Below are 27141 nucleotides of genomic sequence, written 5' to 3' on the forward strand. Positions count from 1 at the left end.
CTGTGCTCAGCAACAGCTTTGGTAGAAAGGAAGAGCATGACGCAGTATAGCCCAAGGTTAGGAGCTAATTTCTACCTAGCTCTGCTTAAAGAAAATAAAAATCAACTCACCTCTCAAACTTATAGCTTCCTATTCAACTTCCTTGACGGTTATGAGAACCGGTCAGTGCAGCGTCCACTTTCTCTGCGCTCTGTTAGGCCTAACCTATACGTGGACAATGTATTGAATCCCTTTTTGTATGTCTTTCTTTTAGGGTATTTTAAAGTTTACAAGGTTACATATGCCAATTGCCCCGAGCAGGGCCTGTGAATGGTGCATGGGAAGCACGTGGTGTCATTTAAGTGGGTTTTATGGCCTGGAAGAGCTGACAAACCTTCGATATATACACATCATATATAATCTTAACTGTCCGGAATCGCAGCTGCCGGCTTCCCCTTATCTGAGGAAGAAAGGGCTTTGTGGCAGTGAGGATGCAGTACCTTTCTCCGGACTGCGTAGTCGGGTGGTGCGGAGGATCGAGAGCTGCTGCAGTAAGTTGCTTTTAACTTCGCCTACGGGCCTGCCACTGTGCAGTTATTTCGCCGTGAAAATATATTGTTTCAATTTATGTTAGTGGGACTTTGACTGCATGGTTGTTAAACTGATTCACTTCAAATTTAAGCCTAGTAATTGATAGGGACTGTGCATTTTTTTTATTTTATTTTTTTTATTTAACCATAGAAAAAATATGTTTTTAGAATAAAATGTTCATTTCGGGATATTCTATAAGACATTCGGTGTTGCATATTTAGTCCGCAGAAACGGGATAATACGTGCTAATACCCGATCATGATTATTGGGTTGTCATGAGGCTTTTATTTTTGCGCATCAACACCCTCGTGTTTGTACCAGATTTTAATCTTAAGAAATAAAATCAAAAAACGGAATGCTCTTAGTGGTGCCTCGCAACAGATTTGGAGACGCAGTGGCAGCCAAGAGTTTGCTATGCATCCTGTCAGTAGGAGAAAAGAAGAAGAAGAAAAATATATGAAAGAAAAGGCAGGCGAGGAAAATAAAGTCAGTGAGGGCAATCAAAAATCATCTGGCGTCCAGCTTCACCATTCACCCCACCCTCTCTCTCCCTGTCTCTCGGAAACACACACGAACTAACTCTCTCTCTCTCTCTCTCTTGCACACCTACCTGTATGTAAAAAAAAAACAAACAAAAAAAACCGATAATAGTAATAAGTATTGTTATTCTCAGTCAAGTCTTATAGTTTGGTACAGTGGCTTTGGTTTAAGAGAGTGTGTAACTGAAAAAATTTGTTGGAGAAAGAAGGTGACTTATAACCTGCAAATGGTGTCTTATGGGTTAAAATAACGTGTGCATCCATCAAAAGGGCTTCAAAATATCAAAACCTCCTGATTAAAAGGCTTCAGCTCATTGTTTCACCTCAACATGAGGTTGGTGTTTGCGTCCATGAGTTCCTGTTGTTTTGGGGTCATATCTGGGCCAAGGGGCAGGTTTGATTCAAGGGTACTTTCCAATGTGATTGTGGCATCGTCCAAACTCAAACCCTCTGATGAACAGGGTCTGGGGACAGGGCTGCTGCAGAAAATGCATATTTTACTTCTACAATACAATAATATTTGCTGTGTTTTTAGTTTGTTTATTTTTGTGCACTGAGTCAACAACCCCCCTTCATGCCCCTTTCTTACTTTGCAGAGGCAGATATTAGTGAATTGATCAGTTTGGAGACTGATGAGGCAATGTGATCTTATAGGCTTGATAATATTCTGTCGCTCTATAGGGCACAACGTGTAATTGCCCATATGTCTTAGAAAGCAGTTCAGCCGCGAAATAAAATTCTCTTCTTGGTCAATGTGTGGAATTGCAAATGGCTAATTTTAATATTAAGTGTTGTTCGGCTGAGTTTAGCTCAGCTGACAGAGGAAGGTGCACCGGAGATGCAGTATCAGATCCTCGTGTAAGCATTAAACGTGACAGAAATTGAAACAGGTTTCGAGTTCAACTCTTATTTTTAATTATGACTTTCCAGGCTTCAGGTTCAGTGTACAAAGGCACTGGGGGCTGAACAGCAACTCAGTTACTTCACCTTCACGTCTGTCTCACCGTGTGAAGCCACACACTCTGTTGTAATAGCCTGTGCGTATTTGTAACATTTTGACAGGAATTACACTTTCGGCCTGTACAGGTTTGCTCTCAGGTGTGCAGGATGATCAATTATACACTTCCAATAGGGGGCACTGTGTAACATGCTCCTGTGCGGGCGACAACACAGTGGCGGCAATGTGTCCAAGCCATGGCATCGATTAGTGCTCTTTTCTTCCCCAGATTTTATGTTATTTTCCCCAGTTTTTTCGCGTTTACTGTTGCCAGGTGCAGAAAATCATCATCATAAACTCCCAAATAAAAATAAAAGAATCCAAAACGGAGAGACCCCCCCCCCCCGCCAAAAAAAAGATATAAAATATTTTCTCTTTCCAGATAAACTATACACAGACTTGATGTGTGATATTACATCTCCATACAGGTAGCAGAACCCTTATTGTAATCGAAATTATTTTATTCTCACGACTTTCTCATTCTCAGTCACCTGCGCCTTGAATCAAAGACGCTGTTTAATCACACTTAAATGAAGACACTCCTGCTCAAAACGATCCAATGTTACGGCAGCAAAAGTGAAACAGTCTAAACATCCGCTTTCACTGCCATGTTCTGTGCTCTTGTGTCCCTTTCTTTGACCTGTGGAGCTGACACTGCCATCATTCAACCCGCAGAGGTCATTTCCGGGTGAGCACAGACTTCCCTTTGTCTGAGCCCGAATACGAACCATAAAGTGCCATGACATCGTTTTCCAACGCAGCCCGAATTTATTTACAATGTGAGGAGAAAGTCGTGATTTAAAAAGATATATATATATATATATTTAATTTTATTGACTGTTCGCCATAATTCAGCCGCGTTGAAGTCCAGGGATTTCTATTCATAGAACTCTTGCCCGAGGAAAAACCAAAATGCTTTTAAATTTAGTTTTACTGCCTGGAAATGACCCGTCCTACACGCCAGTCCCCGGGCCCAGTTCTGCAGGAGCTCACATGTGTCGGAGCTTTTCTAGGGCAGCCTCCCCTCAATGAGACTAGACAGCAGAGGAGATCAGAGGCAAAGGGACAGGCTGAGGGATCATTACGGTGAAATAATAACGCAACACATCAAAACTGTTCGTATTGCGAGCGTGAAAGCCCTGAGGTTAACTGCAGTAAACTTGACAAAAATAATTCTGAGTATAACAAATATGAATTCCAGTTCGATCATTATTTATATCATTTGTTGCTAATGTTTTTTCATTTGATTCTTTCTATTTATTAGTATCGCTTTTATGGTATGGTAGCAATATTTTAATGGCACAAAAACGAAATATGTTACACACAATGGTTAAAAATAATTTCAGCGTGATTCGCCTGATATATGTGACTGTACAAGTACTTGCTCAGTTAATTATGTGGATAATCCTAAAGAAAATAACTCAGCAAATTGTACCATCTTTTTCAAGAATTTCAATTTTCCAGTTCCCAGTGCAAAATAAATAAATAAATACAATCTAAAAAAAAAAGGAGGACTATTTTTGGACCTTTCTTTATCTAATTTTCGTTTCTTCTCTCTATTTTTTCAGACAGTGCGTCGGGTCACAATGAGTGGGACCGTGGATTGATCAGTAAGTGTTATCCATCGCCCCACGCCTCTCCACCTGGCTTTAGTCATGGTGGAGTTTGTTATTTGGCTTTAGGCAAACAGCTGGCCCCACTGACATCACCGATACTGATGCCTGCACTCTTAACGAATGTGTTTAGGGATTCTGGTGTTTATATCGGGAAGGACCGCGGTTTAACTATCGCGGTGTTGAATAAAGTTGTTGTTCCATTTCAGACATGAGATGCTTTAACGAAAACTACAGGTCCAGCTCCCATTACTGTCTTTCTACAATCTATTTGGGTCTCGTTAACAGTCAGTCGCACTCTTGTTGCTCAGGTGAAGTGGATTTTAACACTGCGGTATGGCTCTAATGAACCCCAACATTGCTGTAATGAACTGCAAACCAACCAATGGTTTCTGTGGGGCACCTAGTATCTAAACCCACCTCTGCTCCCCTGGCTGCTGCTTTTTAGAGGGTATTCATACCCAACTAGTCTCCAGTCTGTCTGCACTTCATTAAAACTTTTTTTTTTAATCTTAACTGGACGATCTAGCCTAACGTTATTACACCTGGGGAGAGTAAAACGTGTAGAGGCTATTAGGTTAAGGGTTTGATTAAAAGCGCAATCATAACCATTTTCATCAGGGAGCGGAATATTGCTGCACCGTCTGCATCCAGGTCAGATGCTGCTGGGCCACCAAATTAAAAACAGCCACACGTGGACAGAACAAACCACCTCCAAATAGTTTCGCACAGATTTATTTTGTTTACATATGTACATGTGTGTACACGCTTGTACTGCTGTTATTTTGCAGGGAAAGGGGAGAGCTTACCAATTTCTCATATGAACAAATGAAACATCAAATTAGTGCGCCTGCGGGCCTCATTTTTTGTACTTCTACATTATAACTAGTTATTGAACTAGGTGCACGATCTGAAAGCCATTTGTAGGGAGAAAGAATTCATTGCTGTCTCTCCATCAATAATCCTTGGCAGTGAACTATTGGAACCAGTCAAACGCGAGGGGTGAAACGCGGGTCAGGCTGTCTAACTAATATTAAAATGCGTCCGCCGGTGCGCATGGGGCGAGAGGGAGTGTGTGGTGTGCGTGCGGCTCTTTCGCATTGGTTGGGTGCGCAACGAACAGCATGTGTTTAGATGAACACATGAAGCACAAAGCCAGATGAACAAGAGCTAGATTTTTTTTTTCCTCGTCCGTTCACTGTTTGTTTGCTTAGGATGTTTTTGTTCTAAAATAAATAAATAAACAATCTATTAAACTGACACACGGAGTGCACGTGGGTAAATACGTAACCTGGATTGAGATGTGGTTCGACAGTGTTTGAAGTCCCCCTGTGCATTTCCACTGTAATCAATTCCATTGATTCACAATCTGAGCATGTTTGCTGTTTTTAATAACCCCCCCCCCCCAAAAAAAACAGGTCACATGTCTGATGTTGCATTTTTCATCCGAGGCTTTTCTCATTAGCTTCCAGAGTGGCAGGATGAAAGGTTACCGAGCGGTCAGTATGGTAATAGCAAGCAGAAGAAATGGTTGGGAACAATAGAAACTTATTTTTCATCTGTGCTGTCACGCCGTCCCTTTGTATCCGCCGTGTTTGCGCCCGAATATTCATATAGGAGCCACCTCAAAGGCGGAGGTTGAATGTTGAGAGAAGAGACCCTCGTGTCCTCTGCACACGACGTGTGTACGTGTGTGTGCACAGACTCTTTGTGTACGCACGGATGTTTTTTTTTTTGTTGTTTTTTTTTTAGGGGGAAAGATGCCAAAGTAGTAGTTTCTGTCATTTGTGAATGTATTAAGAGCAGAGCAGAGTTGATTTGTGTTTGAGTAACCCTGACAAACAGCATCCGCTTTGGCGCACGTTTTGTGCAGTATTTCTCCTCTATTGCAGCCTGGATATTTGTTATGACACCACTCTCAAATGCATGCCAGTCCAGTTACAGACATGAGGGCCTGCTTGCACAGAGGCTCGCCTGAGAGATCGCCCCTGCAGTCTGTAACCTGAAACACATTAGTTGTCTATATGTACCCTGTAGAACCGAATTTGTGTGAAGTACAACCAATCGCAAATACGTCTCTACAGGAATACATGGGCAACTGAAATACCACGCCAGCAAATGGATTCTTCTGCTCCTGCTCCTCTGCGCGTCTCTCTGGCTTTTCCTGCCGCACATAGAACCTACACCCAGACCCTATGGCAGCGCAATAACATCGCCCCAAAATGTATTCATAGTCCAGACAGCCATAGATTGAATCGGCAGGCCATCAGAGAGTAAACCCATGTGTGCAGTCCGCGGCTACTACTGTGTCAGATCCTGTAAAACACGTTAGGAACCAGGGGTTGTTTAAAAGTGACTGATTTACGGTTTTTATTGCTCTATAAAACGCCCTAACATCCTCGCTAGAGGTAATAGAAATGTCATGCGCATTCTGTACAAACAGGGCGGCCAGAAATCTGCTATTTCACGTCGTTTTTTAACCACATTATGTAATTATGGCTGTGGAAATAGCTACATTCGTTAACTTCCAATGTGTGATGCTGTTGGCCAATAGGTCGACTTGTGCACTAGGCCTTGCTTCTGTTCTGTGCACGACTGAAGACGAAGGAAAAAGCGAAAAAAAATCCATCTGGGTGTTTTTGGAGGCTGCTGAGCTGTTACATAGGGAGTTAACCTCTCCCTCTCTTTGACCACAGCTGACTCTGAGATAAGAATGAGGAGCCTGCAGCACATGACAAGTTTATACAACCAGGCAGTATCAGTTTACAATATAACAACATACCCCCAGTAATGGGGCCGATGGTCAGTGCCTCAGCTTGGATTAGCATGTAACACTTGGAAGCTGGATTTCCAAATGGCTGCTGGACTGAAATATTACTGTTTTTTTTCTTCTTTTTTCCTTTTTTTAAATAAGTCGGACTGTAGTTTAAAACATAGATGTACAGGATACTGCAAACATGACTGTATACAAATCAGCTGCATTTATTTCTGTACATATACGTCGGATTCTTCAGACTCTTCCTCTCAGCATTTTCTTTCTTAAGATTTCATTTGCTTATTCTTTGTGTGCTTTTATTTGGGCTGTTACAAAGCTCACAACATGTCTTGCAAGTAAAAGATAAGGACTTTCGAGTGTTGTAGAGACAGAGAGCGAGGAGGAGACGGAAAGAATGCAGCCAGGAGCAGAACTTAAACGCTGATTTGTTTTCAGTTGCCTTTATTAAATTATCTTCTTTTTTTTTTTTTGGTATCTACAAGCAAGGCATCCCTGCGCTGCTTGTAGGAAAACTGTTCAGTTACTAAGATGTGAGAGTGTACTGCTGCTCCGAAATGCCACTCTCTGGTCTGCAACCAGACTGAACTTAACTTGATTGTGACACAGTACTAGTCCACTGCAGTTAAGTCAGCAGATCATAATTTTTCCGCTTCTCTCTGGTCTGTAACACCATGATGGTGCTGCTCTGCGCAGTCGTCAGATAAGTGGCACCACAGTGGCACTGTTCAGCGTTGGCTGTCATTTGATGTCACATTGGTAGCATGTTGTTAGTCTGGTCTGTTGGCCGGGCCCCCCCCTCCTCCGTTGTTTAGTCTGTGACATCGGTTTTGGTGTTTCACCACTCGGTGTTGTATCTATGACATTTTCTCACCTTATTCTCCACTGTTTTGCTGGTGACATCAAAATGGTCATAATGACATTGAATCATATACATAGAAGGCCTCTGTTTTCTAACTGCTGTTTCTTTTGGAATTAGAAGTTATTGTTTAAGGTTTAAGGCATGTGTCACACTCTTCACAGGCTACACAGTTTTGGACCATAGACTAAGACCATCATGATTTTTTTTAATTCTTATCATCTTATTCTGCTCTTGTTGTTGTTGTTCTTGCTGTGACATTCAAGACGGCTTCAAAAAGCATATGCTTGTCAGATTAAGAATTCCTACCTAAATTAGTCCCATTCTTTTTCTTACAGTTATCAATAGTCAATTAAAATGTGAAGGCCCAGGTGTTTAAAGAACAGACTGGAACAACCAGTCAAATGTCTCGTAATTGAATGAAGGCTTTTGTTTAGGCAGTCTGACTCTTCCTGTCCACCCTTTCTCCACCTTCATAAATTGCCAGGCCTGTTTTCTGAAATCAAACAGACCTCCAGAGCACCTCACCACCTCTCACCTCCCTGACATTTAGAGTCACGGTGAACCTTTTTAAATATTAGTGCTGAGATGGTTTCAGGAATATCACCTCACAGAAGTGATGCAGCTCTAATTCTCTCAAGTGAATTGATGGACGATAACCTGCTTCACATCTGAAGCGCTGTTAGTAAAGACTGTGCCTTCATTAATTAGCAGATAACCTTTATGTAAGTGGTGCAGGCTAAGAAAATGATTGGTTTGCTATTGTTGTGCCTCATCCTTGGCAAACCACCTATTGTCCCCTTGAATAATTGAGACCAGTGGATTTTGCCTGTTTTATTTTTTTCCTTCATCAGCAACTAGCTACTAGTTTTGTCCCCAAGATCAATTGCCTTAGTAACACGACCAGAGAGCGAGAGAGAGGGAGGGAGAGAGAATGAGATAGAGATAGAGAGAGAGAGAGAGGGAGCGATTTGTGCCCACAATGGCGACTGTAGGTATGCTAAATACCTCTGGTTCCTTATCCGGGAACTACCTCTTACTCTGCTATTGGGCCAGTGGGTCACGTGGTAAAAGTAACTTTACAGGGCTGCTCGCAAGTAGGAGGGCTTTATGGAGCAGAAAAACGACAAAGCTAGAAAAATTATTTTCCACTCCAGAAATTAATGATCATGAGCTCGTATTTGATGGAGTCTAACTACATTGATCCGAAATTTCCTCCATGCGAGGAATATTCGCAAAATAACTACATCCCCGAGCACAGTCCAGAGTATTACAGCCGCGCAAGGGACACTGGCTACCAGCATCACCACCAGGAGTTATATCCTCCGCGGGCGAGCTACCAAGAGCGCCAGTATAACTGTGCAAGCATCCCCGAACCTGACACGCCACGGGGACATGGAATACCCCATTCCGCGCACCTGCTGACAGGGAAAGGGCAACCTGCTTCATGTGAAACCCCACAGTTATCCATGTCCCCCGCCACCCCACCGGCCGCTACCTCCGCCTGCAACCAAGCTACCCCGGAGCATCCAAACAGCACAGCCTCCTCCAAGCAGCCCGTGGTGTACCCATGGATGAAGAAAATTCACGTCAGCACTGGTAGGCAACTTGTGTGTTTATGGTTCCCCTGAACTCCTCGAGCTCCTCTCTCCCTTTCCCTCCCTTTATCAGTCCCTCTGACTCCCATCTCGTTGCCAGCCCCTGCTCCGATAGCAGGGAAGCCTTTGAAATGGCACAATTGAGGCGGATTTACGACTCGGCATTGGTAATTACACCCACCATAAATTTTATAGCCGAGGTATACTCAGGGCAGCCGTATCACCATGTGGCTTCTGCTGTTATGTATTGCGCGATTGAGAGAGGGGGAGAAATGAATAAGGAAAAAAAAAAAAAAAAATTGAGCTTTGTAATCTTGCATTAATAATTTAGCTCATAGCTGGATGTGAGTGTCCTCTCATTACGATGAGAAGTTCTTAACTTCCCATTTAAATTTCTCAAACAGCCAAACATTCCTACCCAATAAATCTTTCTAGCCATATCTCAGTTGAGGCCATTCTTGTTTACCCCTCCTTTCCTCCCTTCTCTGTCTCCCTTTTCTCCCCACTTCTCCTTTTTCCAGTGAACTCGGGTTACAATGGGACGGAGCCCAAGCGGTCTAGGACAGCATACACCCGGCAGCAGGTCTTAGAATTGGAGAAGGAATTCCACTATAACCGATATTTAACTCGGCGGAGGCGCATCGAGATCGCCCACACCCTGGTTCTCTCCGAGCGACAGATTAAAATCTGGTTTCAGAATCGCAGGATGAAATGGAAAAAGGATCACAGGCTCCCGAACACCAAAGTGAGGTCCTCCTCCTCCTCCTCCGGGTCCAGCACAAGCTCAGCAGCCGGCGCTGTTGCCGCTGCCTCAGCCACTAACACTGGGGCCCCCGACGAACTCACCGGAGCACAGCATGGCGAGGATATTACCAGGTTATAAAACCACGAATCGTGGGATTGTGGGTAGAAAAAGAACTGGTTATTTATAGAACAATTATATATTTTGTTTTCGTAGCTATCTTGTGCGGTTTCCTTTAAGTCCAAAGTTATATAAAATGCATGTTATATAGCATGGATTACTGCGAATACCGATGAATTATTTTTACGTGACACAGGGTTTAATTTATTTGAAGCTCAATTAAAATGATGTTTTTTATTAAAAATGTTTTGAATGAAGGAAAAAAAAAGTAGAAAAAAAATATACATTTTATCAAAATGTTATTGTGGGCCGTTCTTTTGCCCTGCTGCCCAAGGTGAAATGCACAATCTATTTATTTCAAGCAACACTGGAAGGAAATCAATATAATAATAGTTATTTTTGGTATAAAAAAAGCTGGAACACACCATTGATCTTGAACTTGTATGTTTAGGATAATAGCAATGTGTGAATTACCTCGTGTATTTCAGAAACAGGATTTTGATTTACAATTTAGTTTTGTGGTGTTGATGTTGTGTTTAGACCGTTAAAAAGCAGATTATTGTGAAATGCAATAAACGGAGTTTAGTGTTCTTGTGCTAATCATATTGGTCAATAAAACAGTGAGTGTCTACTAGTTTTATATACGTTTGGTCGAACGTCATATTAGGCGAGATGAGGTCTTTATCTCTGGATTTGGCCGTTTGGAGGAGTCTCCTTAAAATTGTACAGTTCTGTGAATATTTTAACATTGTCACGGGGGAAACAAGAGTCACTGTGTTCTCAAACTGTGTTTATCAAGCCTGCAGCTCATTTTTGCGTCTTTGAATTAGCGACGTGTACAGACAGTGTGTACTGTTTGCCTGTGTGCGCGCACGTATGTACGTATGTGTGTGTGTGTGTGTGTGTGTGTGTGTGTGTGTGTGTGTGTGTGTGCGTGTGCGTGTGCGTGTGTGTGTGTCTGTCTGTCTGTCTGTGTGTGTTAAGGCCTCACTCATTATGGACTGAAGTTATTTCTAAAAATCTGAAAAGGAAATCGTTTGCGCTCTGCATTACGTGCAACCTCGTCAGCCTGTAGGGCGTCGAGCTAAGGCTGAGGACAAGCCACCGAGGCCCTCGTCTCCTCTCCTCTCCTCCTCTCCTCTCCTCTCCTCTCCTCCTCTCCTCTCCCCTCCACGCCACACTGCACTGCCTCTTCCCGAGCCACGAGTGGAAGCCCTCCGCTTCCTTCGTCCTGACTTGAACACAAAGCTGCATGCCATTAATTTAGAGGACATTTGCAATGTGTTAGAGGTTATAGATTGTTGTGAAAATATTCTTATTCATTTTGTAACCTATGAGTAGTTGCCCTGCTTTTTCTATAATACACTGCGCCATGCGACTGAGTTTTCAAATGTAAAAAATGAAAATAAAGAAAATAAAATAACGTCGTGAGTTGCAGGTAGATTCAATATAATGAGTCGTGTGGTCTTCGTTAAATATCGCAGTCAGGATGGCGGAGTTGACCTTTGTTATCAGGCTCTGTAGCGGTGCCCTGACCATATGGGGAGCAATGCTGGTGTTTTTCTTCTGTGTTCACTCTCCCACTTTCTGCTCGTATACACACTTTTGCCACATTTACATGCCGTGTCCCCGGTGGGCAGTCTGCCGCCGGAGTGTGCAGCAGCTGGCGAGAAATGCAAAAAAAAAAACCTACAGTTTCAAAAAACGGCGCTAAACGCATCTCTCGGCGACGTCATCGTGCGCCCTTCATCTGGCAGCAGGACCAGCACACTACAGGACTGTTTACGACTGTAGACCAGCTGGACTGATACAACAGTTCGACAAAACATTATCCAAACAGCTCCCCTCAGCTGAAGTGCCTTAAGATTTTTTTTTTTTCTCTCACGCAGACCCATTCATTTTTAAGGTTTTTTTTTCCTCTTTTTCTTTTTCTTTTTTTTTTTTTGACAGATCTTTGCAGAAGGATTTCAGTTTAAACATCAAACCTCAAACCCAAAGACGCGCAAGAATTTGATAGATTATTGAAATTGTGACATGAATAGGCCTTATAAAATTCCCTGCGTAGTGGGGGGCGAAGGAGCACAAAGGGAAGAGGTATTCTCCATCATCAATCTTTCGATACGGAGCTTTGTGTTATGTTCTGCAAAACAACTCCGACAACAGCCAGTTTTGATCCGACCAAATATTATGTACCAGGCCGTAGCCTCCACCATCATTCTTAACAGTGATAGTTAAACCGGACTTTAAAATGAGCCATTTTAACTGGACCAAAGCGGTTAAAACCTGCTTTTTGGACGTGGCTTTGGAAAGGCACTAGAATAGCGGTGAGAGGGCGCTGAAAAATGAATCCAGAGGCCTTTATGTTGCTGGACAGATTAGAGAAATTAATGTGCTCGCCAGAGTCGCAGCATCCCTCTGGTCCCTTTCGAGGCCCTGTCGCCTCCATGTCGCGAGGCTGAAAGGGTACTTTATTGAAGTTTGGGGGCGAAGTGGGAGAAGGCCGAGTTCACCTCGGGGACACATTTTCTGTCCCATTAGGCTCATTTCAGTCTGGATGGCCGACCTCCCCAACCCTGTGACCCGACTCACGCTCTATACGTGTACTCTCTGTGTGCGCCCTCTCGCCACCCCCCACCCCGCCCGGCCTTACCCTCCATAGCTTTCTTTGTGGATTTTTTTTTTTTTTTTCGTGGGACATCACCGAATGTGTTGCTCCCTTTGTTACCAGAGTGACCCGGGACAGTGCTGAACTCTCGGGCAGTCCTCGTCTTTGCATCGAGCAGAACCGCAGGACTTCCAAACATGCGCCCTCTTTAACCGGAGCATCTTGCGTTTCCAAACCGAGCTGTCCAAGATTCGTGGGAACTTTTACCGGAATTCAAGCACCGACAGCTGAAAGTTGACATGGTTACAGTATTCCCAATGGTTATGCCAGGCGTGCGTGAATCTGGTTCTGCGTGTTTTAAGCTTTTCCGAACCTGTCTGGGGGGGTTGGTGGTGGTGGTGGTGGTGGTGGGGGGGGGGGGTTACCAGGCACCAGTTGCGTTCCCCAGAGAGTCTGTGCGGTCACATGACTTCTGTGGGACTTCAGAGAATGACTGGTCTCAGGTTGGCACTTCCATTCAAAAGTAAGCTGCCAATTATAGCTAGGTGTTTCTGACAGGACTGGGACAGCTGGTCACTGGCATCAGTTTATGGACAGAAACCTTCAGGTTTGTAGTCACGAAAACCTCGCAGACCTTCCACAGAGACTCCACTCCTTCCTGAAACGTTTGTTTCCATCCAGGTGCAAATTTCCCCTCAGAGGACACAGATGTAACCTAAGTAGCTTTTCTGCTGAGAAATGAATATTTACTGCAAAATGCTCCAAGAACTTCATGATTATAACAAAAACACAGAATGTGAGCGATGTTGACAAAAAAAAAAACGAGATGTTGCCTAGCTTGTGATTGTTTTTCTGTTCATTTGGAAAAAAATTACTCAGTGTTCTCGTCGCCAGCAGCCTTGAATTTATTATAATACTCTTATTTCGATGCGCTTAGCCACAGGGTTGGTCTCTCGTGTGTGGCCAGGAGCAAATATTCAGCACTGATGGAAAAAAAAATATTAGACAGCCGGTCCTCCAAGGTAAACAGTTGGCACTGAGAGCCAAACAGCTAATCCCAGTGTCTGTCGTGTGTATGCGATGATCTCCTCCTCCTCCTCCTCCGCGTGTGTCCCAGGTTACAGGTGTAGCTCACGTTACACCCTAGAATGCCCCTTTTGTTTGATCTCGTGTAATGGACGATTTGTGTAAAGTAGAAATCGAGTACGTGAAGTAGATTTTCATTTCTCGGTGTTTTCGTCGCCTTCACTTTGCCAAGGGTTGAACTGATGGGCCCATATAAGGCCTTGTTGGATTTATTGTGGGAATAAACAAAATGTGTGGTTTAAAAATATCATTTAAACAAAAGCTCACGTCGTTTGTCAGCCATAAATCAGTCTAATCTCGCCTTGTGTTATTAAACTTTGCTCCAATGCGCGCAGACTCCTTCTCTACACAGCGGAAACTTTTGTAAATATTTAAAGAGATATTTATCATCATAACATTTAAGGATGGAAGCGCACATTGTATACTTTATACGTTTACTTTTCTGTTCTCGTCCGATCTAAGCAAGCAAATAATTCATTAAATGTATAAACTTCAAAGTTCCGTAATCTTACCTGTCAGAAGATCAACATGGATGAAAAAAAAAAAAATAATATCCGTGACTATTTTTGTCTTTTTTATGAATGAGTACAATTCGAAAAGTGTAAAATAAACTCTTTTTATTTAAATTGTCGTGCAGCCGTGTAGCTTTATGCGGGCCTTTTGCTTCCAGCTGAACCTGTAGCACGGCGGTAGTTATTGTTAACCCCGCAACCTTGCAGGAATACCGTGTATTTTATGTGTTTGCAGTTCAGTGTTTAAATTCCTCAGCACTTACTCAGCTCTAACTGGTTTCTTCTCTGACTTGACACTGTTGAATCACACATGATTTTCAGCTCACGCCGCACCGCTGCGGGCTCCCTGTGATTTACGAGCACCTCGGGCGAAGGGCCCTCTCTCTCCCTCTCTCTCTCTTGGAAGGTAGAAAGACTTTACACAAACAGCCATCGAAATGTTTGAACAAATACGAAACAGAAATGATCAGCTGTTCTGACTGTGGCCTGGTTTATTACCTGCTGTTATGGTCTACACTGGGTTAAAGTACCTGCACATGTTTTGTTTTGTTTGGTTTTTTTTCCACTCGTCTCAGGTGAGTGTCTTCTTCACCCACTCTGGTTTTGTAACGAAAGGTCCGGGGCCAGTGTATTGTTACGGTGTAGTGTGTTTAACCGGCAGCCATGGCAGCTGCATAAAGGCTGAGAGTTGAAACAGGGGTCACGCTGCTATTTTCCAGGGACAGAGAGGCTCTCTCGCATTGACCAGCAGTGGGTGTGTCATAAATCCGTAAATCTCTCTCCCATCCGTTCACTCTGGGGAGCAGATGCACCATGTCTTTTCTTTCTCTCTCTCTCTCTGTGTGTGTGTGTGTGTGTGTGTGTGTGTGGTAAAGGGAGAGCTAAACGAATTTACATAAAACTAGATTTTAAAACTCCATCAGACATGATAAAATGATTTACTGTCGGAGCTGGCAAACATTTCAAGCAGGGCCCGACAAAGCGGCTCGGAGCAACACTCTGATACCCCACTGTAGACTTCAGCATCCCAGCGCACAGGAAATGATGGCCTGGGTAAACTTGCCAGTAATACTTTATGTCATCATAACGCCTCGGTGAGGAATATTTCATTAGCCTATTTGCTGCATCGTTGAGGACCTTCGAAATTACAGTCATTTTCCTCCGTTCAAGGTGTCACCGGGGGCCCAGACAGTCACTGGATTGAGTTATGATTATGTTATTCACTCTTCATCGGCAGAAATGATCCGAATACGGGATGCTGAGACTATAGATCCACAATTATGTATAGGTTAAGTGAAACGCGCCTTTCACTTGATTTGTTCTCTGAAAACGATTCTCCGGTGTATGTGTGTGGCCACCAGTTGCATTTGCAGCGCAGTCACCGTGGACTTTGCGCACTGTGAGAGCAGCTGCTGCAGCGCCGGGAGTTACGTGTAGACACGTCCTTGCATAGTGTTAGAGAAGGTTCAAAAGCTGATTGAATGTCACATATCATCAAAATGTAAAAACGAAAGGCTCACCCCACTTCCAAAATATAAAACACTGAACTGAAACCTGCTGTCTCCCCCAAATTGAATATTTACAGCCATGAAGCTAAGACGTTAATATTTTCTGACTCTGTTGCAGGTTTGTTTACATCAGGAATGTTTGTAGTAAAACAGGTCTGTATTTTCATTCGTGTTATCTGAGAAACAAACAGAATTGGTTTTTAAATAGTTAGCATGCATACAAGCTGTCAACACTTATTCTACACCCTGTAGAGCAGATTTCGCAGTGGAAAAGAAAAAAAATGTATCTGGTTTTCTGCTGCAGCATTATTTTGTTCTAAGTCTGCAGACATCCCGAAAAACATATTTCTCCTGTGTAGAAAAAACAAAACGTATGCTCAAGTTTTAGACTTTGAGATGTTGCGTCCTTGGCCCAGAGCTGTGGGATGCAGGCTTGCATGCGCTCTCCACAGACAGGCCAGGATTTACAGTGGGCTGTGGCACACAGCCGGCCCAAATTAATACACTATGTTAATGCACATGCTTATGCAAAAGTCAGGGCTTGTTTGGGGAATTGACAATGTGTGTCTTTTCCTCACTTATGAAGTGCAGTCTGCAAAGTCTAGTCCTTTCATTTCACTCTGCATTGTTTACAGCAATATAGGGCACCGGGCCCATAAATCTTCCCCCTGCTCTGCCAAGACAGCGCCATTTGTATGCACCGTTTTAACCGACAGCATCCTCTGCCCATTAACGTCTTCTCCCCAGCTCTCTCTCAGTCTCCTCTTATCTGCTCAGCTCTGTCCCCTGGAAATACATTAACTGATCCGTGCTTTTGTTGAGCCCTGAAAACCAATTATGTTTTTTAAGCGAAAGGAATATATAATTCATAGAAAACGAAAAAGAAAAATGTAAGAATTGTGCTGCCTTCTCCAGCTTTGCCCGCCAGTGCGCAGTTGCGGCTATTTCCCACTCCCCAGTACCGCTTTCCCTGTACGTTTATGGTATGAAAAATAAAAGTTTATCGACAATTTCCTTGGCTGTTTGTGTCAGCAGGCGAGAGAGCGCAGAAGGTAAGGAGGAATTGTAAAAGGGTTGACACCCAGAGCGACCGGCGCGCTTTTGTGTGAGAGAGAAAAATGATTTATTGCCACCGAGGCGGTTCAAACAGAGTTCACGGAGAATTGTGGTGGAGGCGCAGAGGAGCTAAATTATGGTCTTGCTGAGCTAGTATATCATAGATTCTATCTCCAATCCAGAGAGTGTGTTCAAGGGTGTGAGGTAGGGAAAACAAAACGAATTTAATTACTTTGCCCCATTTCAGTCCTGCCCTGATGTGTACTGACCAATTCACCTGTTTATAGTAATAATACCAACAGCAATAATAATAATTGATAGATTTTGCTGTACAAGCAGATGTCACTATCTTTCAATTCCTACTTATTTTTGCTCTGTGTACTGTCTCCATATACTGAGACTGACTGTAGAGATATTTAGCACTCAACTATCATTTTTAATGGACAAGGTGAAAGGATTAAACGTGGCCACAGTCATTACCTCGTTTTCACTCTCCGATCAAAATTAAATTTTAATCAATAATTACAATAAAATCAGGACATTTTAATGCTGATTGTGGTTTTACCAAGAACACATACTCTGATTGTAATTGTATTATGTCCAGTTCTAATCCAGGAACTGTTCAAAACTAAAATAATTAATGTATATGTATGTATGTACATATATATACATATACATACACACACAAACACACACACACATATATATATATACACACATTATATATTATATATATATTTATATATATAATGTGTGTGTATATATATGTATATATATGTGTGTGTATATATATGTATGTATGTATATATATATATATATGTATATATATGTGTGTATATATATGTATGTATATATATATATATAAATATATGTATGTATATACACACACATATATGTATATATACATATATGTGTATATATAGATGTAGATATATAGTTATAGCTATAGGTATGTGTTTATATATATTTGTGTGTATGTGTATACACATACATACACACAAACACACACACACACACACATATATATATATAATTTTTTTTTTTTTTTTTTTTTTTTAAATCATAGGACCTGACTCCTCTCGGGAGGCTCAGGTAAACCTCAGTGATGTTGGCAGTAGCAGGGGTGAAACGGAAAAGAGGGAAGGCTCCTCTTCTTCAAAAGCTATGCAACCCTGAGTGCATAATCCATCACCTCTGAGAGACATTTAAAGAGGGTTTTCTCGACAGCTTTGTTGTAGTGAAACACCAGAAGGAACTTATAAGCCTGGTTCAACTATGATTGATACTGCCACCGAATATGCTTACATTACAGCCCGCAGAACCTTGTCATTTTGGAAGATGTTTTTGGCTGCCCTGGTTAAAATGTTGTGATAGATTCGTTGTTCTAGTTATTTATCCACTTTGCAGTCATTTGTGTTTTGTTGAATTTAAGTAGTCGTGTTTAATGAGATTTTTTCCCCCCAAAGTGTAATTGAATGGGGCCACACTTTGATGCCCCAAAAATATTATGGGGGTTTTAAATGAAGTCTGAAAATGTATATTTTATTAAAATACTTTGCACCTTCACTGCTATAGTTCCAAGTTCCTGGTGTCGTGTGTGCTCTACGTTGTAAATGCCCACAGGCGCACATACGAGCTGAACATCTCCCCCTGCTTTGGCCATTAAGCCGAGCAGCAAGCGGGATGTTTACCCTCAAAAATGTCCACGGAGGCACAGACGGGGGACACTTGATACTGTACAGTGATGCCTGATGAATGCAAATGCGGTGAATCTTCCTATAGAAAAAAAAACGAAAAAACAAATCTCTAATGATTGCCTCCTTTGTCTGTGTGTGGCAATGACTGTCAAGCCTTTGTTTGACCACTCCCTCTGAATCCTATTGAGCCAAAGCTGCACTTCCACTCCGACAGTTAGGAGCGTACGCTGTTATTTAAAGGAAAACCCGCCGATTTATAACGGACACTTAAATTAGTTGCAAACAAAGTTATGACAATCGTATTTTTTTTTTCTTTTACAGGCAAAAAGCAGCCTTACAGCAGAATGTCAATAGATAGCTAGCAGCAGGAATACGGCAATAACTACTGTTATTTACAACTGTGTTAAATTGGGTAAACATACCCAGGAAGGAAACTTCTTCATTTATGTATTTATTTATTTGTTGGCATTTTAGATCGCGAAAGCTTCAGCATAAATAAGGATTTGTGGTCGATAATCCGTTTTTGTCCAGAACATTGTTCCAGCTCAGAGGCGCATTTTATTGTAGGACCACCTCGTCGCGTTGCATTTGATAAGAACCTACCACCAGGAAGGACTGGACGTGCAGCCGCAAGCCTCTAAAGAACGCGTCCTGTCAAGAGATTTACAATTTTACAAGAAATAACCTCAATTTCAAATGAGACGTTCCTCACCACACATGTAATCTCTGTAATCCCCCCCCCCCCCCTTAAAAACATCTCCCTCTTTTCTCCCACACCGATTACACAGTCGTTAGCGTCTATTCATGTTCCGTTATATGACATTTCTCTTTAAATCCCTAGGTCAAGAAACGCAGGCTGCTCATCGAAATGTTGTCTGAGGAAATATCGCAGAAGCTGCTTCGGGCGCCCCAAGTTGCAGGTGGATCTCTCGGCAACTCCAGAGCTCGGTCATTGGAGGACGGCCGCACGTGACTACGGCACCCTTCTGGTAAATATTATTCAAATATTCACATGGTTACTCCAGCTGCTCATCACTACATGCCTTTATACAGTCCGGTTAATTGTGATCGGATATTAGAAAGACAGGAGTCCCAGACTTTACTACTGTTGAGGGATTCCTGGTTTTATCTGAGACAGTTTGATGAGCTGGGACCATGGACCCCCAACAGTCTGCCCCCCCCCCAGCTGCAGCTGCATGGCAACAGTTTGACTATGAATTCTGGACAAGTGCCAAAACTAAGCGGGGGATACAATGAGGGAGGAGGTGGAGGAGGTGGAGGAGGCCAAGAAGCAGAATTTAATCAGCCAAACACGACCTCTTCTGCTCATGTCAGTTCCAGGCTGAACCCAGCTGAACAGTTTCAGAGCCCACTGGAGCCTCTGGTTCACTGCCATGCCAAGGGCAAGGTGGACATCAAGAGCAGGAGCTGCAGTCTAGTCACCATCTGCCACTCTGGACTAAGTTTCCTCCGGATGAATCCACAGAAAAGTGACCCTGAACAAACTGGTAACTCTGGTTTTATTTATTACAGACTAATCTTTTACTTTATAAAGCTATAACTGAGTAACTCTAACACTGATATCTGACCTTAAGTATATATAGAAATTAAATAACTTTCGTTACAAAAAAGACACACAATAAAAAAATGTTTCATACTTAATAACAACATTTACAAACAGACCAAAAGTCTAACTGGTTAATAATATGTTTAATGTGTCACCTGCATCATTTTTAACGCACTAAAGTACAATCATCCGATGTGAAGGCTCTTTCTCCTCTGTTAAGTGCATGGATGAGTGTTAATGTTGCAACAGAGTTAAACAAATGTCCATGTCATGCTCATAGCTGTTTGCTTTTCCACTCCTGCAGGCAAAGTAATATTCGAAAGCGAAACGGTTCAGTGAGCAGGCTGCACCAAAACTTCTCGTACACTGCACTTTTGCAACTGAGTGAATATATCTTAATCAGAAAATATCATCACACTAGCTTCTGTTGTTTCTGAACACAGTCATTACATAAATTTCAATCAATCAATCGATTACATTGTGTCTCCTAAGTTAAGTTTATTTTGAGGGTATAATCACATAGTGTCAAATTAAACTTTACAAAAAAAGAAAGAAGAAAAATGCATAAATGGGAAATAATAATGAAATACATAAAACAAAAATGCATTTTTTCATGTTCACTAATGATTCTTTCTATTTTTCACTGTAATATAAAAACATCACTGTTTAGATGCTACAAACAAGCCTGTAACAAGGAAGCCAGATTCTCCCAGTCTGGTGGAGTATTGTTAAGGAGCGCAGTTTACTCTCTAAGGTCACTGTAGGCCTTATTAAGTATCCATTAACCCCTGTATGTTATATTGTTATCAACAGGGCCCTGGTATCGCTGATATACATGTCAAATGGAATCTCTAATGGTGGTTATTTTCAGTGGTAGTCCCAGGGTACCTTTTAAGTGACTGAGATGGGGATTTGACAGGTCTGCTTCCGTGTGTAGCTGTGATTAATGTGGCCTGTTAAGCAGCCGTAGTGGCGTCAGATGTTTCCCCCAGACTGTTTCTTTGGGAGGTAACTTCTCCTGAACACGTGACACAGTAGACAGCCAGTCTTGTGTAGTGTCTCAAGCATGACTGAATGCACAGGAAGAGCTGAGGGCCCTGCTTGGTCCCAGGTTGATTTGCTGAGGATTTACATGTGCCTTACTGGCACTTGAAGTCCTCCATGCGGAGGTTGTACATTTCAGGATAGACTTGCTAGCATACGTGGCATTTGCATTTATCACCCTCTCTTCTTTATGTGCTTCCTCCCGCATTAATCAGCTGTGGTCTGGCGGCTGGTCTGGCGGCTTGTCTACCAGGCAGAGGAAAGCCTGGTGTGAGGAGGGAGAGAACGGCCTTCACCAGCAGCCAGCTGCTGGAGCTGGAGAAGGAGCTCCACTTCCGCCCTTACGTGCGTCGTCCCCGGAGGCTGGAGATGGCCACCGGGCTTCAGTTCACCGATCGCCAGGTCAAGATCTGGTTCCTGAACCGCAGGACGAGGTACAAGAGGGGGCGCAAGTATGGAAAGGTGGTAGGTGTGTCCCAGTGGTCTCCCCGCAACCCCTCCTCCAGCTCAAACACGTGTGCAGACCACCTTAGGTTCCCGGGTGCGTGCGTTGCTAGAACTTCCTCCTCCTCAGACCTGCACTTCATGGATTATGCTCCCGCGTCCTCCTCTCTCTTTGGCTCTCACAGTGATGGCAGCAGTGGTCAGCGTATACACCCTGCAGACCCGCCACATCTGAGTTGCATCCTTCCATCTGTTGGAAATGGTCCACCGCCCCCCTGTATGGGCATAGATACTCATCACCATGCTGGCATTTCAAACTGGCCCTAGGGCCCCATAATGGCCATCCCTCCTGTGCTCATCAAAATCTCAATGATACATCCACTCTCACTTACTTATGAAAGACTGCAGGATGTCTGATTGGCCTCCCAGGGCTGACATCCGCATAACACACCCTTTCACCGGTCATGAAGCATTTTAATTAAAGTATATGAACATATCTTAATTAAAGGAGAGCTACAGTGATATCATTTTTGTTTCTCAGGCATGGGGACGACTTGCTGCTCATATTGTACGTACATGGCATGCACAAGACCTTTGAGCAATTAATAATTATATCTTTTGTGCTGTTACTTTGTGACTGTTACATTTGTATTGCTGTTGCATGTTTAATGCATGCGGGAATCATACAGTGAGTGAGTTTTCTATTTCCCTCTGTGGGCACATAATAGCTAAGTGGTTGTCATATTTTGTAAGTGTCACATCAGGCCTCTTTTTCATTATGTACAGTAAAAAGCAGGTCATTTGTGTAAAAGGTTTTAACTGTGAAATGGGCAGAATAATATTCATACTGAATGATGTTATATTTTTGTTAAAGCCATTAAAGGATACGGCAAGTCTTTCATACTGTTCTGGATTAATTTAGATGTCATACTGTACATGCTTAATAAATGCATTTGGGGAAACTGTAGCTCTTGTGCAGTGTTTACCCTATTCATCGCCAATTAGAATTAATTTATTTTTTCCAGCGGTATTTCATGATTAAGAAATTCCTGGATTAGATACCTAAAGGAAAAAATTAGACTCTGTCATCAAATTAAGGCATGCTATAGATTCATTGAAAACTCTCCAGTATTGTCCATTCAAGTTGCACAGTCTTGCCACATAAGCCTCTCCTTCGCTGCTGCCTCCGAGTTCCCCACCATTAATCACTGAGACAAGGCAGTCTTTCCAGCACTCCAACCACAAGCTCTGAACCCACTGGGCACCATGACAAGATCTCTTGCCTCCTCCTTCCCAACCCTTGCCTTTTCAATAGCCAAATTGTAGTGCTGCAAGTTGGAGCCGGCCTCACTCTCAGGGGGCATGTTACTTGTGTAGCTTGGAGGCCCTTTCAGCAGCCCATAGGCCACAACAGACCAATGAGGTTCAGTCACTAATGACAACATATTATCTTAAAGAACAACGAGGAGACTTTGTGTTTTTTTTACCGGCATACTCTGTGCCATTGTGACTTGTTGATTTTCAAATGTAACCGGTGTCATGGAAATGTTATTATTTCCCTTTTCCTGTTTTTGATTTCAAAATTTCGCCTCACTGAGCTAAATTACACACACGGGACATTATGCATTTATCTGACAGAAGTGGGTCACAGATTCTCATGGGTCTCTTCGGTTTTGCATTTAAAGATAGACAGCAGCTTTCGTGATGAAGGAGAAAACGTCTTACACTTGATAATGTGAGCCACGGTATCGATATTCCAAACAACGTTTTGGGCATGCTGACAGTTTTATATCAGTGGCCTTACTGTAAATGAGTTGTCACAGAAGACTACTGACAGCTTCGAAATGAGGGCGGTACAGGAGGAAGCTGATCCCCTAGTGGTCCTGGATAGAATGACTTCCTGCTCCTAATTCATTACCTAATCAGTCTCTGGATCAGCTGTCAATTGGTAAATATTTGACACCATTTGTAGCAGGTCTCAATAAGTGTTAGGGGAGCTGTATAGCTGCTGTAAGTCTGTGGAAATGTTAAATAAAATAAAGTACGGTCTACACCACGTCTGTATCAGAGAGGTGGTGACAGCTGAGTAATTTAAGAGAAAAGTAATAAAGGGCAAGAGAGAGAATGAGACGAAGCTAGAAAAAGTTCTTTCCTACAAACATGTTTGCTCACAAAGAAACCAGAAGAGGGGGGATTGTGAGGAAAAAGAAGCAGACAGTGTTGGATTCCTGAGATTCTTGCATATGCCGAGTGATTTATGGTGTTAATGGTGCCGAGGCTCAATAGGACATTTACCTCTGGTTCCTCACCACATTCTCCTTCCAGACACTAAAAGCCAGGAGGATCCACACACTGGAGTGCAGTAATTCTGTGGATGGGGTCAAGGGGGGATCCCCAGGGGTCAAGGAAAGCCCCCCAAGGGCCCCACTGCAAGGGGGAACTGTCTACCTCCATTTCAACATTAAGTTAGTCAGTTGTTCTCACACTGGGTCGCTCCTAGTTAGCAACTAAAGTAATTTCCCTCTTACTCACTTGATGACAGCTGTTCTTCGGAGGGGGAGTCTGCAAAGCCAAATATTTATTACGTTTTTTTTTTTTTTCGTTTTTTAAAATTCTGGGCTTTGATCAGACCTGAGTGAAGCATTAAGTGGGTCTTTGAAGTGATAGATGATGCCAGCCATGGTGCCATGAAACCAGCTTTGGTTACGGTCCATCATTAATTTCTAAATTTTTGCCTTATGTCCTTTACAGTGACTGATGTTCCACCATCCCATATGCAGCTGTTGTGTTACAGATCTTGGGGTTAGATTTGAAAAATGCTCTGTGCATCAAGACTTTTCTTAAGCTTCCTTGAAAACAAAAGTGCTGCGTGCCCAACAAAGACGCGCTGCTTTAAGTATCTTCCTAAGCATTTACTGAATTCAACAAACATAAAGCCTGAAGCTCATCATATTACCATCACAGTAAGCTGCTAGTGTCTCCTGGAGTCTTCTGTTGTGTAGTGGTAATTCCTTTCGTTATATGGGGATCACTATCAGAGGAAATAAATAATCAGGGTTGCCACAAATCCTCTGAGATCAATCACGGATGATATATTAATGTGGGGGTTTTGTTTGGCTTTGGTCTTCATCTACACCACAATCCATAGATGCACTCATTTATACCACTAATTAATGGCAATGACTGATGGGCTGCAAAACTTTTATAAACTGGGTGCACAAAAACATCGAGAAGAGTGGTGTCCTTCTCATTTTGTAGTCATTACGAGAGAGGTAACAATTCTACACAAGAGACATTAAAGGAAAAAGTTTCCATCACGACATCAAATCCCACTCTGAGACTATAACATAGCATCTTATGGAGTCAAGTTCACTTATAAACTGAGATCACAGTTTGAACTTGGAGGAGCCCGTCGAAAGAAAAAAACAAATGAGGCAAAACTGTTTGCGAGATTCTGGATGCAAACTTCACAACATCGTCACGGTCCAGGTTACATTTGATTTTATTCTGTCACCAAACAGCATAGACATAACATACATGCAAAAATGATACGGAATGTAAAGAGATGCATTTGACAGAATACACTGATGTATGTACATAGACAAAATACAAAATGTACACACAGCATAGAAACACAATCCAGAGGTTTTGCATGACATTGATCAAAGTCAAAAAAGATCACACAACCCTTCTCCAGGGTTAAAAGGGGTTAAAAGCTTGACTCTCCACTTTTCAATACAAAGGAGCAAATTAGCAAATTCTAGAGAATTTATGGGTTAAAATGAAAGATTGTATTTGCCAAAGAATATTTGCAGTGGCTTTTGGTAATATTGTAGGTTTTGTATTTATAGTCATTTATATTTATCTTGTACATTCCTGTATCCCCTTAGAGAAAATATAATATTTTGTTTGAAAAAAAAAAGTACTTTAAAAATATGGTGGTAATGTTTCATATTTTTAGTGCATGGTGATTAAAAAAACCACATGACAATTGGTGTCAATATAAAGTTAGCTGGAAATGTATGGTGAATATAATATATAAACGTAATATTACAGATTATGACCGACCTGGGGCTAATTTTCAATTTTACTCTTAAATTATTATGGTTGAGAATGACTGATTCGGTGGTGGAAACCATAGAGGTAAAACCTTCCCAGAAGTGACTGGTACAAGCAATACTCTGGTCCATTGTTGAGTAAAACCCTGAACTTTTATGCCCGGCCTTGAGGAGGTTTTGTTCTTTTTATGACCTATTAACCTTCTCAGCCTTTTCCCTCCACAGTAGTAACTGCTGCCCACCAGTCTCTCCAGGTGCTTGTTGCTCAAGATGATTGTTAAGTATCAATTTCCTGTGTCACCTTTATGGGTTTTATTTATTTGTCTGCTCCTCCATGTGGAACAGAGCCTGAGCATCACTCAGGTAGATGGATTATAACTCAACTGCTACGACTCATCAGTCTTGGAAATTTGACTTCCTGAATCTCATACAACTGTTACTGTCATATTACGGCACGGCATTATCAAGATCAATGACATTTTAAATGCTTCCCAGTTAAGGATGATCGGTGACAATAAAAAAGGTAGGTTGGTGATGAAAGTGTCTCAGCTGTGGTGAGCGGCACTGTGCACAGCGAGGGAGTCACCTGCTGGAGCTCACGTTTCCCTCTGAAGAGCACCGGTTAAATGAATGAACTTGTAATCACAACAGTCACCCTGCTAAATGCCACGTGTTGGCCATTATCGATCACTCAAGAATTATTTAACACCCAATGGCTTCATCACACAGGATCTCATCAATGCGCACTTTCTTTTGGCTGTTCTGGCATAAGAATCTGTGTGGAAAAAAAACTGTATGACAACAAAGAACCAAAAGATAATGAGACAGGCAACATGTTAATATTTTGCATATATATATCAGAATACTGATGTTTGCATATAGCAAGCATTCAGTGTGTGTAAACTTCAAACCCTATTGCTCTGTTTGGGGTCCCTTGAGACCTTGGGCCCTCTTTAACAACCCAGCAAATATACCTAACATTGTTTTATCTCCTTGATACTTTATTACTTTACTGCTTATAAACATGACATGTTTCAGACGTCCACGACAGAAATGAATTCTGTTTAGGTTCTCAGAGACCACAGTTGTAAAAGATGGTTAAATGCAATTGATTTTCACATACTCTGTCTCTATCATTGGTGTTGACAATACTTCTTATGATGCAATAACCCTCCCAAATGAGTGTATTTGAATTTCTGTTTTTGCAGCTTTACCAGCATATAAGACATCTAACGGAGAGTTAGACCCCGAACATAAGATTTGTCACTATGTAGAATAACACACAGCATATGTCTTTGTCTGAGAAAGACCTTTTGGCAAACAAAAGGAATAGATATACACTAAGTTGCCAGTTCATTAGGTACACCTAGATTAATAAGGTCTAAGATGACAGTCCTGCAAGAAATCATGACGGTTATAATACTGAGTATTTGTTGTCTGCTTTATAGAAATGCGGATTCATTTTCCATCCCATTTCTATCAAAGCGGATGGACTAAGAATTAGAAACACCTTTACATTACAGTTCAACAGCATCACAAGCTACGGCCTCCAAAATAACCATGAAGTTGAATCAACACCTCTTTGAAACACTTTCAACAAAAACTGAACAGTATCTCCTTCATGAAGGGAGGATTTATTGCAGGACTGTTGTGTTAGACTGCATCATTTTTATCTAGGTGTACCTAATAAACTGGCAACTGACTGTATTTTTGTTCAAGCATAAATTGTAATGCACAAAAAACATGAAAATAA

General features: G+C 42.2%; 2 protein-coding genes across 3 annotated transcripts; both read left to right on the top strand.

The window, feature by feature from the left end:
- The first annotated feature begins 183 nt into the window (after positions 1–183).
- hoxc4a (homeobox C4a) lies at positions 184–19724 on the top strand. Of its 2 annotated transcripts, XM_040152044.1 has the most exons (5): positions 184–530; positions 3675–3716; positions 9471–9825; positions 19117–19264; positions 19611–19724. In XM_040152044.1, the coding sequence occupies exons 1-5, from the start codon at positions 281–283 to the stop codon at positions 19629–19631; spliced, it is 816 nt and encodes a 271-aa protein (XP_040007978.1). In that variant the 5' UTR covers positions 184–280; the 3' UTR covers positions 19632–19724. The 2 variants fall into 2 exon arrangements, with proteins under 2 accessions (XP_040007978.1, XP_040007977.1); XM_040152043.1 differs by lacking the exons at positions 184–530; positions 3675–3716 and adding an exon at positions 7032–8950.
- Positions 19725–20908: 1184 nt separating this feature from the next.
- On the top strand, positions 20909–22273 carry LOC120803274 (homeobox protein Hox-A3-like). Its single transcript, XM_040151595.1, has 2 exons — positions 20909–20953; positions 21040–22273. Exons 1-2 carry the CDS (start codon positions 20909–20911, stop codon positions 21655–21657), a joined length of 663 nt encoding a protein of 220 aa, XP_040007529.1. The 3' UTR covers positions 21658–22273.
- Positions 22274–27141: the final 4868 nt, after the last annotated feature.

The sequence above is a fragment of the Xiphias gladius genome, chromosome 18, assembly GCF_016859285.1.
Source record: "Xiphias gladius isolate SHS-SW01 ecotype Sanya breed wild chromosome 18, ASM1685928v1, whole genome shotgun sequence".
Taxonomy (NCBI): Eukaryota; Metazoa; Chordata; class Actinopteri; order Istiophoriformes; family Xiphiidae; genus Xiphias; species Xiphias gladius.

Coding starts and splice junctions, on each gene's coding strand:
- hoxc4a (XM_040152043.1), top strand. CDS start 8,515: ATGATCATGAGCTCGTATTTGATGGAGTCTAACTACATTGATCCGAAA. Junction 8,951..9,470: donor GAAAATTCACGTCAGCACTG/GTAGGCAACTTG, acceptor TCCTTTTTCCAG/TGAACTCGGGTTACAATGGG. Junction 19,265..19,610: donor GTGACTACGGCACCCTTCTG/GTAAATATTATT, acceptor TGCTCATGTCAG/TTCCAGGCTGAACCCAGCTG.
- LOC120803274 (XM_040151595.1), top strand. CDS start 20,909: ATGACTGAATGCACAGGAAGAGCTGAGGGCCCTGCTTGGTCCCAG. Junction 20,954..21,039: donor AGGGCCCTGCTTGGTCCCAG/GTTGATTTGCTG, acceptor TAGACTTGCTAG/CATACGTGGCATTTGCATTT.